Below are 15,828 nucleotides of genomic sequence, written 5' to 3'. Positions count from 1 at the left end.
TTTTTGGAAAATTGAATTCTGATTTACTCTCATTTGGCCTTGAAAATCTTGACAATTCATGAATGTGCCATTCAGATTCTGCAAATCTGAAACACTGTGGCTAAACAAATGTTTAACCATTAGGAAATCTTTACCTGAGAAACTTAACATGGAATATGTTTTGTGGGTGTATATTTGGATTTGTTCCATACTGGGGGGGCTGATTCAAGTATAGGGAGGAATGTAATTAAACCTATCCATGTCTTTCCTTGGTGAGAGTTCTACTAGAGTTGTGTCAGTCCCTTCCACTACCTCCCACTCTGAGTGAACTGCAACTGTCTGAGTGATAAACTTAAATAAGATTAAATTCTACTTTTTAGATACATGGAGCAAGAGAATCACCTTCGTGTTTATGTCACGTCATTTCTCAGTTTTAGATATACCCAAATCAAGCATTACATGCCCAAATCACCAGCTCTGTATATAAGCCACCTGAGGCCAGGCCGTATGATTTATAATTCCTTGTTTCTACTTCCCGTCTTAGATGTGCTTATAGAAAATTAAAGCTTATGTGAGAGAGTGGGTAATTTGTTTGTTTTGAAGAAATCAGAAATTCTCCGTACATTGCTGAATATCCACTCCATGACTGACCTGCTCCCTACTCCAGAGTAGGTCCTCTGTCTGCAGCAGGATCTAAGTGTCTTTGGGGAATGTCGTTTCTGCAAGGGTCTGCCGTTCTATCCCCAAAGAAGAGAAAGGGTCAGTTTCAAAATATGTTTAATATGTCTCTCTTCCAGGTCCAAGGTGGCATAATGTTACATTTCAAAGGTAAATTTATCCTCTTAATTATTTTTTTTCAGAAGTCGTTCATCTCTAGGAAGAGTATGTTTTCTGAACTTTCAAGAACGTTAGGTAAACTAAGAGTTTCTTCTCATACTCTCTAGTGTGTCTCCGTCTTTTCCATGATATGATCAGTGAGGAAGATTCTCATGTATCACCACATGTGAGGAGGCTTAGTTGAAGAAACTTGAAACAGCTTACTGAATTCCTGGAATAAAATATAACATTTTTTAAAAGCAGGTAAAAGTATACTGGATTTAAACATTTTTACTTGAGTCCAAATTTCTTTCCTAAGAGCAAGAATATCAACATCTAATCATTCTTTTGTTGTTTCCAAGGACATTTGATTCTAGACATCCCTGCATGTTAAATGATTATCTCTGCTTTTTGATGCTTAAGGAGCTTAGTTTTGTAACATTTCTTAAGTCCCATCTCAAGAGAATGGCACATGTGTTCCCCTACTGTGCTAACTCCCATCTACGACTAGTGGCTGCTTGCAACACTGTTGTTGTTAAGAAGGTTTAGGCTCATCCATGATCAGTGATTGGACAAGAATATAATGATTGATTAACTGTATCTGCTGTGGGTTTGCATATGTTTGGGAGTCAGAAGAAGATGAGGAAAGGAGAGAACAGTCCGTTTTCAAAGACGTCTCGATCTAACCTAGGACAGAAAATATGTTATGCCAGCAATTAAGTGTCTCCTTTCTGGGTTGGTACAGTAGGATTGGTGGCCCAGTAAAAATATTCCCTCACATCGCAGGAATCAATTGCTGAGTGTTAAGTCAAGGAAATCTTTGATTTTATTAGGATCTGTATTGGGCAAAGCAAGACAAAGAACTGTCTCCACGCTGTGGGTGACCTTCCTGAGGTATTTTCCTGGCTCAGAGAATTTACCATTTGGAGACCCAGTGGTGGTTTCCTGGGTGGTGTGCATGCCCTTTTGGATGCCTGCAGGAGCGGTCACTCCAAAGTCATCGTCTATGTCGCTGGGAGTTGTGGAAAAGCCCTCTGCAGTTCCCTGGATGGCAGGGTTCACTCCGGCTTGCCCTGCAGGAAGGATTCCATTCTGGGCATCTGGATTAGCTGGACTGGTAGGCAGGATGGATCCCGGGAAGAGTGGCTGAAAAAGGAGTCCTGCGAAGATTTTGGGGGCCACTGGCTGGAAGGAGGAAAAGAAAAGGCAAACAAAGTCAAAAAGACACATTTTAATTCTGGTCAACTAGCCTTTTCTTTTTTGAGGGCAGCAAGTTGGGACAGGAATGGTAGGATGGAAAGGATAGTCTGAGGAAAATAATAAAGATTGGGCATTTTTCAGAAGAAATGCCTCTCTCTCCTGAGCAAGCCTGATGCTGGTTTCATGACTACAATTCGATGCTGTATTTTATTTCTCTCAGAAAGGGTAAGTCACAATCATGGGAGAAGGAATAATGAGACCCCGATGTGGGGCTCGATCCCAGGACCCTGAGATCATGACCTGAGCTGAAAGCAGAGACTTAAACCCACTGAGCCACCCAGGGGCCCCAGATATCTGCATTTTTTTTTTATCAGTACCCTGAGTTGTCTCGATTTGGTGGTCCAAGATTAAAATTTGGGAAACACTGTCTTGGATTAGCAGGTACTATAGCCAGAATTAGACTTATGCCAGAGAGAGACAAGAGTGGAATATAGATGTTTTCAAGCAGGGGGTCAGGGCTTTATAGATTTGAAATAAAGAAGGTGGTAATGCCCATCATTAAAAAATAAGACACAAAAAATAAACTATAAATTACTGAGTGTATTCTATGTGGTAAGGGTAAATACTATTTCATGAACTGTGTGTGTGTGTGTGTGTGTGTGTGTGTGTGTGTGTTAGCTGCATGAAAAATAACTGTTACTGTGGGTTTTACTTAAAAAAAATTCGATGGTTATTAAGGAGGGCACATATTGCATGGAGCACTGGGTGTGGTGCATAAACAATGAATCTTGGAAAACTGAAAATATAAAATAAAATTGAAAAAAAAAGTTTGAGAACCACTGGTACAGCAGATAGAAAAATGACTTTTGATCTGAATCTACTATTTCTTGACCTTGGGACCTAAGAGGCTTAAGTTCTCTGAGCCTCAGTTTTATTATCTATAAATTTGGGTTAAAAATCTGTGGTTTGTGGGGTGTCTGGCAGATTCAGATTGTAGAGCATGCAACTCTTCATCTTGAAGTCATGAGTTCAAGCCCCACGTTGGGCATAGTTTACTTAAAAAAAAAATCTATAGTTTGTAATTTGGTGAGGCAATGTATATAAAAGATCTACCAAGGTGCCTGTTACACAAAATTGGCTAAATAAGTGGTAGATGTGGGCATTCATGTACCATTGTTGCAAAACAATCCCATTGCTTGATTTTATTTGTGAACAATCTAGCAAATCTCTACCTTTTTCACAATAGAAAGATTTAAAAACAAATCTGCCTTCCCAGATATTGCCTTGACTCTTAACTTCATTGTATGTTTAGGTACAACAGTAATTCAAGTCATTTTTTTCCTAAAAATGACTTATGGGACAATGTATAGAAGTATCTGATAATGGTAAGATGAGTCTTATTTAGTTCAGCCCTCTAGTTATTCATGTGTGCAGGAAAAGCTCATCCATCACTATAGGATGCTCGCAAAAGAACATATTTTCCTATAAAAATAAAAAAAATTAAGCCAAGAAAATTAATCTTTCCTGCAATAAATACCAATATGTATATTATTCTACATTGTATACTTTTTAATAACTTATAATCCTAGATTTTAATGATTAACAGTTAAAAAATATGCATTGAATTTCTGGATAGAACTGAATTTAATATCAATATATAGGAAAAAGGGCTAAGTCAAATTAATGGAAAAGTAGCTGTAGAAGGAGAGTGAAATCCTCAGCTAGACAAAGGTATCTTAATGCAAAGATCTATAAAAAAGGTTCAGTTTATAGTAGGCATCAGGTTTAGGGGTTGTGGCCAAAAGAAACTGTGCAGCGACAGAAAGCAAGACTGTGATTGCAGTGAGAAGAATTTGAAATGCCAGTAATTAATTTTATTTTTTTTACCAATTCTTCTGAGCTTATGATAGCACCCTAAAAGGAAACAATACACAAGTTATTAGACAAATTTTAATATTTTTGAAGCAAGATATGTATAACATAATTTAAAAACTTAAAATACTTGTAAAATTTGTAAAGGGACATTTTCAATTTTTTGACAATTTTTTAATTGCCTTATGACTGTTTCCCATAATTCAGGTCAGCATATGATATTGGACTGCTAATACCTAATATCTGAGTGATGTGAAATCTTCTGTATTTAAAAGTTATACACTTTTCTATTGTTTTTTTTTTAAAGATTTTATTTATTTATTTGACAGAGAGAAATCACAAGTAGATGGAGAGGCAGGCAGAGAGAGAGAGGGAGGAGGAAGCAGGCTCCCAGCTGAGCAGAGAGCCCGATGCAGGACTCGATCCCAGGACCCTGAGATCATGACCTGAGCCGAAGGCAGCGGCTTAACCCACTGAGCCACCCAGGCGCCCCCACTTTTCTATTGTTAAGTAATACATGCACATTGGAGGGAACTTGGAAAATACAGAAAGCAACAAAGAAAAAGTACCATCCCATCTTACAGAGTTTGATGGATTTTCCTCCGGATGTTTTTCACACTTTTTTTTTTTTTTACATAATGGAAGCTATTTATATAACTTATATAGGTCATATAATTTGGGTCTTAGTTTTTCTTTTAATAATATACCCACAATCATTTAACGGTAGCAATTACAACTTCAAGTACTATTTGAATGTTCTCAAAATATTTGCTTTTACTTTTGCACAACCTGCTCAATCATTTTCCTTTTGTTTAAATTTAAGTGGCACTGGATTTTTTTTCTCTACTACAGATATTATGTTGAGAGATGTATTCGTATATAGACCTTTGCTGTATTTCAGATTATTTCACCGAGATGTGTTCCCAGCTGTGGAATTAAGAATTGATATGAACTTTATATCTGACTCCGCTTTCAGAAGTAAAAGCTACCATCCGATGCAGGTCATATATGATCTTGACCCTTGGCAATTTTGTCAATGATCTCAAGTATTAGATCCTTTCATAAAAGCAAATAGGGAGAGAGGAAAATGTTTGTATCATTTTTAGGGAAAAGATACATAGTTAATAAATAGATTTGAGGTTAAAAAAGAAATCCCCCAAATCATCAATCATTAGGTCAGTCCCATTAACCTGTTTTTTTATTATCTGTATGTTTTGAAGGTCTGACTGGTTTACCCATGACATTTACCAACTGTGATTGTAACTGAATAACTCTATCTCCACCTACTCACCTTCAAAGTAGAAATAAAAATATTATCTTCAAAAGTTGTTTTGAATACAGAGATAATATGTAACAAATAATAAAATACCTAGAATAGTGCCTGGTGCTTAGTAAATGTTCAGTAAGAGCTAGCTCATTATTATGAGTTCACACAATGCAAAGTAAATAGAAAACTTGGCAATTATCTGGTAAATTGAGGGAGGATGACATATTTCACACTAAGATGATTTAAAATAAAAGTCACATCACAAAATAATCTTACATGGGCTCCAAGGTGTGCTACAATAACTGGTAACATCTGAAAAAAAGTGAAAAATTCAATTAAAATATATCCAAAGGTAAGTTCTAGCAGACGACACAGATACTGAGATTTTCTTAAAAGTATGCGATATTCATTGAAGAAGTACTTGTCACCAATGTATCAGCTATAGTCATAGATAGAAACCCACAGAGTTGCTTGGGAATTGGAACTCAACCAATTTGTAAAAAGCAGGTTTAGACCCAGAGAGATTTAGAAACTAGTACAAGGAAACACATGCAGGAGGTAGAAGTTACGGAATAGGATGGGCAAAAAATAATTTTGGTCTCAAGCTACCTCCAAACTGAAAGTTATTACAAGTAATAATGACAGTAGAAGACATGTTAAAAATGGATTTTTAAAATACAAAGATTTATCAAAGCATATATCTTTAGTTTCATAATGATTACTTGGATATTTTGCTGCTAAAATAGAGAACTGGTAGAAAATTATGGATGATAGTCTATCATCTTGATACTGGCAGAGTTCTTAGAACTAAATGAGAAATACTTTACTGGTCACTGAGAACCACTTAAATGTTATGAAGTTTTAGTTGAAAAGGGTTGGGTGAGGTGTTGGCATGCTGTAGTACTCGAAGAACTAACTTAGAGTTTGTCCAAGTGAACTCGTGTTTTAAAGTTTATTTTTATTTCAATAGACATTCTCCTAGTGCCATGAAAGTCATCTAAATGGGAATTCTAACACTAACCAATGCAAAAGATGTGGAAGTCTTAAGAAACAGACCCTTAGTTTTGCTATTTCCCAGGACAGTTTGTTCAGTAATACCCAGAATGCCAAAAGGCACATACATTTAAGTATATACATTTAAGAACAAAGCAGTCCATCAGATCTTTGGCTACTGACAATAAAAAAAGCCAACCAGTCTTCAGAATGGTGACTGGAAAGTCGGCTGAAGGGAAGGGGCACAGAGGATTTGGAAAAAACCATAATTGAGATTTGTTCTTTAAAGCCCATTTCAAAGGAACAAAAAGATACAAATAGGAAACCACAAATGTATCAATAAAAAGTAGGATAAAAGATAATTTAGTTGCTCACCGATACAACAATAAGGAGAAAAATTTTTTATTAGTTTTTGGTAGAGATATCGTTTGAAGTAAAAATAGCTAACGCTGAGTGTTTACTGTGTGGTAGGTACTGTTTTAAGTGTTTTATGTTTATTTGCTCGTTTAATCCTTGGAACAACCCTAGAGGTAGATTCTACTTTAATCCCTTTTTTAAATCATGAGGAAAATGAGCCACGGAGTGGTGAATCACTTGACCACACACACAGTAACTAGAGAGCTGGGATTTGACCAGAGTTTTGTCATTCTAGAGTTTACCCTTAACCACATTGGCCTTGCTTTGATAAGTGAGAGCTGTGGACGGGTGCCCAGGTTTCTGACAAGGATGTAGGCCACTCTGCATAGGGAGACACAGGATTGGAGGGCTGGGACTGCACAGGAGGCCAGGGAGGTGTTGGCATATGCTGGAGAGACTGAAGAATCCCTACTGAGAATGGGGACTGACTGACGTTAGTGCTCACTAATACCAGACTCTCTCTGCTCTACCTCAGTGACATCTGCAGTGCCGACTAATGCCTTGGACTCCAGTGGATATTCTTTTTTTTTTTTTTTTTTTTTAAGATTTTTATCTATTTATTTGAGGGTGAGAGAGAGTGAGAGAGAGGGAGCATGAGTGGGGTGAGAGGTTGAGGGAGAAGCAGACTCCTCAATGAGCAGGGAGCTCGAAGTGGGGAACCCAGGACTCTGGGATCATGACCTGAGCCACAGACAGATGCTTAACCCACTGAGCCACCCAGGCACCCCGCCAGTGGATAGTCTTCGGTGAATATGAAATGTACTAAACTGGGCTTCAAGGTTAGAGCAGGGCAACAACTGAAGCTGAACCTGGGGAGGTAGCATGTGGGTTATTCAGGATCATGTGTTAAAGAGATGCATTTTATTTGCCTGTATCTCTAGTCTTTTTCAGAGGATTACTTTTATTATTAAGATCTAAATAAGCAACAAATACTTGGAGTAAAGGCTCTAATATATCTCTAAGAAATAAGCACTGGTTGATAGACAAGTAAGTATACATCTCAATATTTTTTAAAAAATGTAAAAATTAGTTACGTCACAGGATTTCCCAACTATGAAATAAATGAAGCAGTGGAGAGTTTCTTGTGTTGTTATTTTGGACAAATGAAAGCGCAGAGAAAAGCATTAGTTACGTATGATATAGGATTTAAATTGAGCAGCTTCAAATTGTTTGTCAATTAAACTCAGCTTTGATTATAATTACTAATTAATGCAAGCTTACTCTTATGAAGACCTGGAGGTGTCCTTTGTGGTAGGACAATGGTAAGAATGTATTCATTCATTGCTGTATTCATGTTTCATAATTTTGAAATGTGTTTTTAAAATCTTATAATTTTGTATGTCTTTGGACCCACAAATACTGTTTCTAAGAACTGGTCCTAAGGAAATAATCATCGATATGCTCAAAGACTTATCTGAAGGATGTTCCCTGTAATATTATTTACAGAAGCAAAAATTTTGATGAAAAAACCCCAATTTTTGCAACATGGTGGAATACTAAGCAATCAATAAAAACAATTTTGTAAGTGAATATTTCAAAGTACAAAGACCATTCAAAATACATTAAGTGAAAAAATTAGATTATAGGACATTAGACACAGTAAGAACATATTTCGTTTAAAAAATATACTTACATGTGTAGCAAAAGGACTGTAAAGACATACCCTAGAACGCTGACCATGTTTAGTGCTGGCTGGTAGGGTTATGGGTGAATTTTATTTTTCTTTTTGCTTTTCTACATTTTCTTAATTTTCTATAATTAACACACAATACACGTAATACATAAATAGCTTCTAAAAAAATTAGACCATTTTGTGGGAATGATAGGGACTGAGTTCATGCATTAGAATAAGTGATCCACAAACAACTTAGTCTAGCTCTAAAGAGATCGTTGTGTTTTTCTCCGAGCCATTAAGCTATTTAGAGAAGCTTCAATGCTGAAACTTGGGCTTTGTCTGTAGTTAAGAGGCAACACTTATGATAGGAGTGATGCTATATGCATTTCATTTAAATCCTAATGGGAGAGGGTTTTTCAAGGTTTTTCTGGAAAGCAAGTGTTGATGGGAGGGGAGAAGGAACTAGAGACTTGTTGGGGAACTGAGAGGAGGCAGGAATCCAGAGCATAGAAAAGGAGATAAGGTTTGCTGGAAATAAACTTTATCCATCTCTCAATTGTTTCTTTGGGATGATTCTGGCCACCCAGAAAGTCTTTTATAGAAAACAGCAAGGTAGAGAAGATTCCTGCTACCTCTCGATTTCCCTCCTTATATTCTTTACCTTTTAATTTTCCCCAGCACCTCACATTTTCCCGTTACCTGTTACAAACGTATTTTAGGGAAGTTATGAGGTGGCAGGCTGTTTTCTCCGTGAATTTTCATCAAGGACTAAATTACGAAAGATGTTCTATGTTCAGCTGAACATTCCTCTGTAAATTTCTGGGCAAAACCTTTTTCTAAGATTTATTTATTTATTTGAGAGAGAGAGAGAGAGAAGGGGGAGTGGCAGAGGGAAAGGGAGAGAGAGATCCCCAGCAGACTCCCCTCTGAGCATGCAGTCAGATGCAGGGGTCCATCCCAGAACCCCCAAAACATGACCTGAGCAGAAAACAAGAGTCTGATGCTCAACCCACGGAGCCATTTGGGTGCTCCTCTGTGTAAGAAATTTTAAGAACCTTAAAAAAATTCTTTCCTTCCCTTTTAGGCTTCTACTTGATAGAAAATGCTCCCCAGTGTTGAACTGAACTCCCGTCTTGAACTTACTTGGGATTGCAGCTGCTGTTGTGTGTTCAGTCCCCCCAGGCTCAGGGGGAGGGTCTGGGTACCAGGTGGCATCCCTGCAGCAGGATTTAGCTGTCGGGCAAAGAACAAGATCGTCATTGTGTTGTTCCATGTTGAACATTCGAGAAACTAAAATGTATTTATTAAACGTAAAATACGCTTAAAGGGAGGATTTGCTATGCAAATATTTACATTTACTATGCACACCCCAAAATAGTATGTGATATACTATTGCACTAGGAATTAGGTGCGGAGATGAAGTTAGGGGACTTATTTAGTCTACTAGTATGACCATAAGGTCCAGGACTAACATTTCCCATATGAACCCATTCTCTTGAGGATTACTTGGATGATTTTATTCTCATTTTCCACTTTTGGCTACAATAATTATGGTTCCTGAGATTTTTCTGATAGCTTTCTTATAAAGAAATTAATTTCTTCATAGGCCTCCCCATAAAAATGGTGAGGGTCACATCGAAATATCTAGTCTAAATACAGTCTAGTATCATGCATAAATCTCACCACCTTAGCCAGGAAAGGTATTGATTATATTTCTTTTCCCAAATAGAGTAAATTATACAGATAGTCCACGAGAAGAATGAAGATCTTTCTTACCCCTTCGAGTTTGCTCTTGTTGGGGTGATGATAGTGGTCATAGGTTTTGTGTGGGTGTGTGGACATTTTAGGGACAGTGAGGAAAATATGTTGGAAGAATGTGCAGAGGAGCCAGAAGAAGAGGTAAGAAGAACTAAAGCAGTTAAAGACATGAGAATTCGATTCATTTCCTTAGAAGCACTTCTGCTAAGAGAAACTTTTTTTTTTTAAGGATTTTATTTATTTTATTTGACAGACAGAGATCACAAGGAGGCAGAGAGAGAGACAGGCAGCGAGAGAGAGGAAGAAGCAGGCTCCCTGCTGAGCAGAGAGCCCGATGTGGGGCTGGATCCCAGGACCCTGGGATCCTGACCTGAGCTGAAGGCAGAGGCTTTAACCCACTAAGCCACACAGGCGCCCCTAAGAAAAACTTTTTATGATGTACTGAATAGCACCCCATGCTCTGACTTTTCTGTGTTCTCTTTCAACTTATCTACAATACTAGTGTGTGTGTGTGTGTGTGTGTGTGTGTGTGTGTGTGTGTGTGTATTTGTGGATACACTCAAATTAGGTATTGTATTTAACAGTGGATATTAAAATGATATAAAAGAGGGGCGCCTGGGTGGCTCAGTGGATTAAGCCGCTGCCTTCGGCTCAGGTCATGATCTCAGTGTCCTGGGATCGAGCCCCGCATCGGGCTCTTTGCTCAGCGGGAGCCTGCTTCTCTCTCTCTCTCTGCCTGACTCTCCGCCTACTTGTGATTTCTCTCTCTATCAAATAAATAAATAAAAAATCTTTAAAAAAAAATGATATAAAAGAGTACTTACCAGCTGCAGATCTGACCCCAGTGTGAACAACTGCGTCAGTGGTATCAGACTTAAAGAGGGGAGTACCTGTAGGGGCGTTGAAATTGATGTGAGACCAGAGCTTGTCTGTTTCCACCGTGCTGTCAGTGGCAGATATCCTCGTGTCTATACTCCCAATACAGGTGGATTTAGGATGAAGGTAAATGGAAGTAAATTTTGGGGCCTTTCACCAGCTTTGCCTCCCCTTCTGTGGCCCCCAGTGTCACCCTAACAATGTGTTGAGTTTAAAAATGTGTAATTGGTTCTTATTTCTTATCTCAGAGTAATTATTCACAATGAGATACCACCTCATACCTGTCAGAAGAGCTAAAAATAACAAGTTAGAAACAAGAGATATTGGTGAGGATGTGGAGAAATGGGAATTTTTCTTACACTGTTGGTGGGAATGCAAATGGTACAGCCACCCTGGAAAACAGCACGGAGGTTCCTCAAAAAGTTGAAAATAGAGCTACCCTATGACCCAGCAATTGCACTACTGGGTATTTACCCTGAGGATATAAACATAGTCATTCGATGGGGCACGTGCGTCTGAATGTTTATAGTAACAATGTCCACAATAGCCAAACTATGGAAAGAGATGTCCATCAACAGAAAAATGGATAAGGAAGATGTGGCGCATATATATATATATATATATATATATATATATATATATATATATTTATATTTATATGTATATATATGATATATATATATGAATACTACATATATATATACTACTAAATTTAGTATATATAGATACTAAATACTACATATATATATATCTCATATGTATGAATACTACTCAGCCATCAAAAATTGAAATCTTACCATTTGTAACAATATGTATGGAACTAGAGGGTATTATGTTAAATGAAATGAGAGAAAGACAGAGACCATATAGCTTCACTCCTATGTGTAATTTAAAAAACAAAACAGATGAACACAGGGAAAGGGAGGGGAAAATAAAATAAGATGAAATCAAAGAGGGAGACTCTTAACTTTAAGAAACAAGCTGAGGGTTGCTGGAGGGGCGGTGGGTGGGAGGATGGGGTCGTTGGGTGATGGCCATAAAGGACGGCACTTGGGGTAATGAGCACTGGCTGTTGTATGCAACTGCTGAATCACTAAACTCTACCTCTGAAACTAATAATGCATTAAATGTTAACCAACTGATTTAAAATAAAATGAAATAAAGATAAATTATATACTTTAGTACTTTATTTTACATATCTAATTCTGTCTTCCCTTTCTTAAACAGCATCCTCAAATGCTCATTCCTTAAGGAATGGGACAGAGTCCTGTCTTGAGTGCTCCCTAATGTCCACAAACTAAAAAGAGAACTTTAGACTTTGGTGTTGTACTATTTCATAAAGTCTAGATGTAGGTAAGGAGGGATCCTTTAGAGCAGAGCAGGTGTTGGAGTTGTAAGAAGGGGTAGCCAAGAGATAATCCAGTTTTCCAAAGTTCTTACATAAACAAATTTTACAACATTAGCTCATTGGTAACAATGGAATTTAAGAAAATTACAAGGAAATCCAGATAGTTTTCTAGAGCTATCTTAATCCCTGCCAGCTCTGGCAGACAGACCACATAAAATTATGTCCCAGTATTGCAAGGGCATTGATGATCAAGCTTTGTCATTAGGTGTCGCTCTTGCTTTTCAGGTTTTACTGTTGGTTGCTACACCAAATTATTATTGAGACAAAAAGAAAAAGAATGAAGATGCTTCGCTTTTTCTGCTCAAAATTTTCAAAAAATGTGTTGGTTCTTTTTGGTGGTTGTTGTTCCCAGGAGAAAGTCTTTTTCTCTTGTTCAGCCATGAGACTGTGTGTAAATCTTGATTTTAAACTCACTATTCCTACCATACTTCCTTTGTCGGTCTGCAAATGTTCCCCAGGGTAGGACTCTCACCTGATTTGGCTGCTGCTGGTTTAGAAGTGTTGCCTGGTGTGGAGCCGGTTTTGTTGGAGGAAGTCCCAAAACAGGGTTAAGCTGCGTCTGTAATAACAAATATTAGATCAGGCAGTGATGGGTCTGAGGTTTTGTATCCATTTATTTCCAGATGTAACAAGATGTCCCAAATGCAGAAATGTCTGCCTTTAGGCTCTGTGTGTTTCTGAATTTAACTCCCTGGGATGTTTCGTGTATGGCAGGAGATGAATTGTAGAGTGGAAAAATGCCAGAGCAGAGGGTATTGTGGGGAAGGATGTAGGGTGGCGTTGAGCACATGGACCTCAGATAGGAGTTCCTAGGCTTCTTTCTCTTTTCTGTAACTGCCTCCCTCCTTTTTCAGGACATGGAATACATCAGCTGCACCTTAGCTCTGTAAACTTTTGCTTTTCCCCCATGCCTGAAGGTACACTGCCATAACTTACCTTCCTAGTTCTGCCTTGTGCCTGACAAGTCATTTCCAGTAATGGAAATTCAATCTCCTTCCTGGCTGGGGTATTTTCTTAGTGTATTAAGAATAACTGAACTCTAGGGGTGAAATTTCCTTGACATCGATATTAGCTATCTAATCATCATTGATTCGTTTTTTATGCCTTCATAATTCAATAAATTAATTTACAAATAATAAAAAATACCTTGTCCATGTGTCCTGAGTTTTCATTTGATAAATATCACTACTACATCTTGTAGACATGTCAGTGTTACACCCCAAATCTCCTCCTCCACTAACTTTCTGGCTGCTCTCACATCATTGGCTATTAGCAGTCTGCATTAACCTGCAAACCACTCCTTCGTCAACCCTGAATGATGACTGGGCACCTGGAAAGTTTTATTTTTCTTGAGTTTTCACAAATTGTATCACAATTTAAATACACTAACGACACCTTATTTAGAGGAACCATTGAGTAAATTTTTTGAAGTGAGAAGTCATATTTTACAAAAGAATTACTAATTTGCTTTGTTTCAAAATCAATTTTTGCAGACAACGTCTTTAAAGGAGGACATAAATGTATTTGGAGCGAAATAAGAAGGACAGTGGTTCTATCCTATTCCCATAAGATCACCCTGTTCCTCTTCATAGAACTAATCATACTTATAATTTATAAATTAATGTTTCTTTAAAAAGTCTTTATTTGTATCTACAGTCCTTGCAAACACCGTGAAGGATCATGTCTTTTTCTTCCCTGGTCACCATTGTATTTTCAGCACGAGCACAGTATCTGGTACGTTGAGATTTCATTAAGTATTTGTTGATTGTATGGGTGACTATAGATGTGTCAAGGGAGTTCAACTAAGAATGGTCTCTTTTTGTTCTTCTATTTCATAGAAAATTCCTTCTAATTTTTTCTGTATGTCAAATATCATCTCAGGTGGCCAAAGGGAAGTCTGCTTAGAGATGCAAACCACCCACATCTATGTCTATAAAATATTGGAGGACAATTGGAGGACATATTCAAACACTGGTCCTCCTTTCTTTCAAACACCTGTTACATGTGAACATTTTTCAGTGTTCTAAGGAAAAAAGTTGGCCACTTTGTAATATCCCCTCACTTTTGTACACTTTGATCAGTTTTTTAGGGTTTATCTAGTCACACAATTTGGTAACCTTTTTAGGCTTTATAAGTCTACATGTTTCATGCTTCCAATTAGGAAAGTCATAAAATGTAGTTTACCTCTTTAGTCATGAGAAAATAATTGGTTGCCAAGAAAATCTTCGTTTTGGAGAATGAAATAATTATCGGCTTTAAGTAGATACAATGTAAGACATTTTCTGGTTTCTACCCCACTGTTCTGCCAAAATAATTGAAATTCTATTACATTAGAGTGGGTGCTTTTTAAGAATCTAAGTATGTTGAAATGTGCACTGACACCTTGTTAATTTGTCATTTTTTGCGTTGGAAAATAGAAACAGAAAACTGAGGGGATGGGTCACAGGACAGAGCAGTATTGATGGAGTACTGGGAGAAAGCTAGGTCTACAAGCAGAGGGTGCTACCGAGGCTGCTTGGTAATAAAATAAACATATTGCACTTACCGGTAATGACTGAGTTGACCCTAGAAGATAAAGTAGCAGAATCATAGTCTTCATGTTTCAAAAGGATACCTATAATAACAAAATAGTATCACTCTTTCACTCTATTTTTTTCCCCTGTTCAGAGAAGACATTTTTTAAAAAACTCTATTTGAAATAGGAGCAATTAATGTTACCTTTCTCTCCACTTGGCAAAAGGTGTGATAATATTCAAAGTCCTGTTGATTGCTCCAGTGTCTGTGGTGGATAATTTTACCCTTGGATGAGTTGTAAGTTTGTAGGGGAATTTAAACTCAATTCCAGGAGGCTGGCAACTGAGAGGCCAATCAGGACTTGGCTTCTGTGAAATCATTTGGTTTCTTTCATTTCCCAACACTTCATTAGGTGAGTTATTAGCTGCAGACATCATATTACCCAATGTCTACCATTTGAATAGAGGGTATTTCAGGAAGACATACTTTGTGCAATTAAGAAAAGTGCGGACAATAAACAAAAAAATTACAATCCTCTTTTACCTCCTCTTTCCCAAATGACTTCCCAGATGTACCTGTTTTGTCATGTTTCTATGAGCATACAAATCAGACATCAGAATGTTCAGCTTTGTGCATAGTTAAAAAAATTAGGCCTGTTACGTATTGCTTAGCAACTTTATTTATTTGACAAATAATGGATAACTGCATGTGTTAGTACATACAGCTTTATTTCATTTATTTAATGGTTTTATTATATTACATAACATTTCTTTTTGATGGACATTTCATCCATTTTCATTGTATTTTATAATGATAAAAATGGAACAATGGACATTGTTATAAAACTTGTCTCACAGATGTGGGGGTATTTCTGTAGGTTTTATTCCTAGAACTGCAGAATTCAAGGATATCTGTTTTAAGTTTCAATAGATAAGGCTGAATTGCCATCCAGAAATGTTGAATGTATGCTTTATTTTAAACAAAGAAAAAGATACTTAAACTTGAGCAAAACACAGATGCTCACTGAGGTCTGTTTCACAACAAAAGAATAACTAAGTGCTCACCATAGGTTTTCAGGGCCCCAGGCTGCATCAGGAGTTTTTGAGATTTGCT

General features: G+C 37.3%; 1 protein-coding gene across 1 annotated transcript; it reads right to left on the bottom strand.

Moving 5' to 3' along the window:
- Positions 1-739: 739 nt before the first annotated feature.
- AMTN (amelotin) lies at positions 740-15,030 on the bottom strand. Its single transcript, XM_032334501.1, has 9 exons — positions 14,920-15,030; positions 14,747-14,815; positions 12,674-12,760; positions 10,742-10,807; positions 9,303-9,392; positions 5,411-5,446; positions 3,883-3,909; positions 1,716-1,980; positions 740-1,027 (listed from the first exon to the last, which is right to left on the bottom strand). The coding sequence occupies exons 2-9, from the start codon at positions 14,798-14,800 to the stop codon at positions 1,017-1,019; spliced, it is 636 nt and encodes a 211-aa protein (XP_032190392.1). The 5' UTR covers positions 14,801-14,815; positions 14,920-15,030; the 3' UTR covers positions 740-1,016.
- Between the last annotated feature and the right edge of the window lie 798 nt (positions 15,031-15,828).

Source organism: Mustela erminea, chromosome 2 (genome assembly GCF_009829155.1).
Source record: "Mustela erminea isolate mMusErm1 chromosome 2, mMusErm1.Pri, whole genome shotgun sequence".
Classification (NCBI taxonomy): Eukaryota; Metazoa; Chordata; class Mammalia; order Carnivora; family Mustelidae; genus Mustela; species Mustela erminea.
Note: the sequence above shows the minus strand (reverse complement) of the source record. Positions and strands in the feature narration are given on the sequence as shown.